The 3,244-nt window shown below is 40.2% G+C and overlaps 1 protein-coding gene across 1 annotated transcript in view; it reads left to right on the top strand.

Moving 5' to 3' along the window:
• Positions 1-1,840, top strand: part of LOC115291676 (zinc finger protein 345-like) — a 5,756-nt gene extending 3,916 nt beyond the window's left edge. The window contains 1 exon segment of the mRNA XM_029939211.1: positions 23-1,840. Within this exon segment, the coding sequence (XP_029795071.1) occupies positions 23-957 (935 nt within the window). The 3' untranslated portion in view covers positions 958-1,840.
• The last annotated feature ends 1,404 nt before the right edge of the window (positions 1,841-3,244 follow it).

Genomic DNA, 3,244 nt, shown 5'->3' with positions numbered 1-3,244 from the left:
CATCACAGAATCCATACTGGAGAGAAACCCTACCAATGTAACGAATGTGGCAAATCCTTTACTCACCACTCAAGCCTTATCATACATCACAGAATCCATACTGGAGAGAAACCTTACCAATGTAACGAATGTGGTAAGTCCTTTACTCGCCAGTCAAACCTTAACATTCATCACAAAATCCATACTGGAGAGAAACCCTACCAATGTAAAGAATGCGGCAAATCCTTTACTCAACGCTCAAACCTTACCAAACATCACCAAATCCATACTAGAGAGAAAGCCTACCAATGTAACGAATGTGGCAAGGCCTTTACCAATCCCTCACACCTTAGTAGCCATCACAGAATCCATACTGGAGAGAAACCCTACCAATGTAATGAATGTGGCAAGGCCTTTACCCAGTACGCACACCTTAAGGGACATCACCAAATCCATACTGGAGAGAAACCCTACCAATGTAACGAATGTGGCAAGTCCTTTACTCGCCAGTCAGACCTTAACAAACATCACAAAATCCATACTGGAGAGAAACCCTACCAATGTAAAGAATGCGGCAAATCCTTTACTCAACGCTCAAACCTTACCAAACATCACCAAATCCATACTAGAGAGAAAGCCTACCAATGTAACAAATGTGGCAAGGCCTTTAACAATCCCTCACACCTTAGTAGCCATCACAGAATCCATACTGGAGAGAAACCCTACCAATGTAACGAATGTGGCAAGGCCTTTACCCAGTACGCACACCTTAAGGGACATCACCAAATCCATACTGGAGAGAAACCTTACCAATGTAAAGAATGTGGCAAATCCTTTACTCACTGCTCAAACCTTACCAAACATCACCAAATCCATACTATAGAAAAACCCTACCAATGTAACGAATGTGGTAAGACCTTTACCAAGCACGCACACTTTATTGGATATAAAAGATTCCATTCTGAAGAGAAATGTTAGCAATGTGAATAATGTGCCAAGGCATTTATCCAACACTCACCTTATTCAACATCACAGAATTCACACTAGATCGAAAGTCTACAAATGTTAGAACATGGCTAGATCTTTACATGACCTTTACACTTTACTTGACGTCATAGAATTCGTACTAGATGAAAACCTTCCCAATGTAAAAATGCAGTAAGGTCTTTAATCACTTTTCCAACGTTACTCAGTATCACAGAATTTATCCTGGAGCAACTCTTCCAAATTTGAAGGCTGTGAGAAAGGTTTTGTGGACTGTTCACCCCTTGCTTCACATTGGAAACTTGATACTGGAGAGTAACCACTGAATACGACAGCATGTGGCAAGACTTCTAAGAACTGCTACACCCTGACTCCTGATCAGAGAAGGAATACTAGGGAAGATGTTGCAAATATACAGAATTTGGAGAGCATGTTAATTAGAGCTGAAGCTTCATTCTACATCACAGAATTCATACTGGAGAATAAACGTAAAATGTAAAGAATGTAGTTAAATCTGTATGACTGCTCAACCCTACTCAGGATTGCAGACTTTATACTAAGGAGAAACATTACAAAGTAAAGAATGTGTCCCACCGATAGCTGGATCTCACAACTTGCTCAATTCCATAGCTATCTTACAGCATAGAAAGAGAGAAGGAGAAGAGAAAATTGCAGTGCTTACATGTGGAGTTTGATCCTTCATCAATACTTGAGAAAACACATGAGATTTAAATCCTATATCATGATATCATGAAGGAGGCACGGCTTTCATATCAAATGTACACCAGACAGTGCATGAAAGAAGGTAACTTTGAAGACATATTTAGAAAATATAATTGAACATCAAATGTCAATAAATGTCACCAATTTCACATTGGGAAGTAGTACATCAGTCTCTATTCATAAATATATCAAAATACTGATGATAATGAATAATACAAAGTTAAACTCAATGTGTATGCTCTTATGCCTCAAAATATTAAATGGATTTGTTGTCGGGAGCCATTCTGACTCACAAGTTGAGAATACTTTTTTTTGTTAGGTTAAGGCAGGTTTGCAAGGTCTCCTTTCATCAGATGACGACCCACTCAGTTGTTTTTGCCTGAGCACCAACTCCCCCCGCCCCCCAAGCCCCCTTGTTGATTGGCATATGGGGTGACGTATCCCCTTATTCTGGCCCTAATACATGCTGATTGCATCTTGTGGAGGAACTTATTATAGGAACTTCTTCTATTGTGATTATGGAAGCAACCATTACATTTCCTGAGAATCCTGTTTTTCTTATGCTTCTCAAGTAAACAGGCTATTGACCTCTGCTCACAAAGAAATAACTTTTGCCTTTGCTATGCTAGAAACATTGTCTTCTATTTGAATGCTGAGGATACCTTCCTGCCCCAGATGATTAGCATTCAATCCCTTACATGAATCACTACTGATAAAGATTATGCATGAATCTTCTACAAATCTATGTTCTGGTAAATTGTTACCTATCAAAGAATTTTATCATCAGAAATCATTGTCTAAGGCAAATGCCATGTCTGTGCTATCCCCTGTACATTTGACCATAAATAAAGCTGAGTCTCAGTCAGTGCGGAGATGCCTGTCTGTTGATCAGAAAGAATCTTGTGTTTCTCTCATCCGTCCTTTTCACCAACACCATCCATCCCTCAGAGAACCCTGGACCTGCTGGAGCGGAACTCCAGCACAATTAATTATAAGGAATAAGCTCGCATAATCACAGAGCCAGTAGGTCTCAGAGCCAGCTAGAGATCCGAGAGAACTGATGGGTCCGCTCTAGTCTGGGAGGCATGAGCTAAATGGCATAGTTCTAGTATGAAGGTGGCAGCTTCGAGACCCTGGAAGAGTCAGCATTTCAGTTTGAATCTGAAGGGGGGGAAAAGTCAATGTCCCAGTCTGAAGATCATCAGGAAGAATTCCCTCCTCCCTAAGGGAGGACGTGGCCATCAACTGATTGGATGAGGCCCAACCTCACTGAGGAGGGCAAGCTGCTTTAGTCTACCCGTCTTTACTCAGTCTAAGTGTTAACCTTGTTCAAAACCACCTTCACAAATCACCCACAATAATGTTTGACCAAATAGCTTAGCACCCTCGGGCCCTGCTGAATTGACACATAAAATTAACCATGACTCTATCATAACTCTACTAAACAAGAATATAAACTTCCCAATAAATTGATGTGAATAAAATCCTCAAAATGTCAATAGTAAATGGCAGCTTCCAGTCTAAACTTGTATGTATAGTATATATATTCACATATATA

This window comes from Suricata suricatta, chromosome 5 (assembly GCF_006229205.1).
Source record: "Suricata suricatta isolate VVHF042 chromosome 5, meerkat_22Aug2017_6uvM2_HiC, whole genome shotgun sequence".
NCBI lineage: Eukaryota > Metazoa > Chordata > Mammalia > Carnivora > Herpestidae > Suricata > Suricata suricatta.
This window is presented reverse-complemented; position numbering and strand designations above follow the sequence as displayed.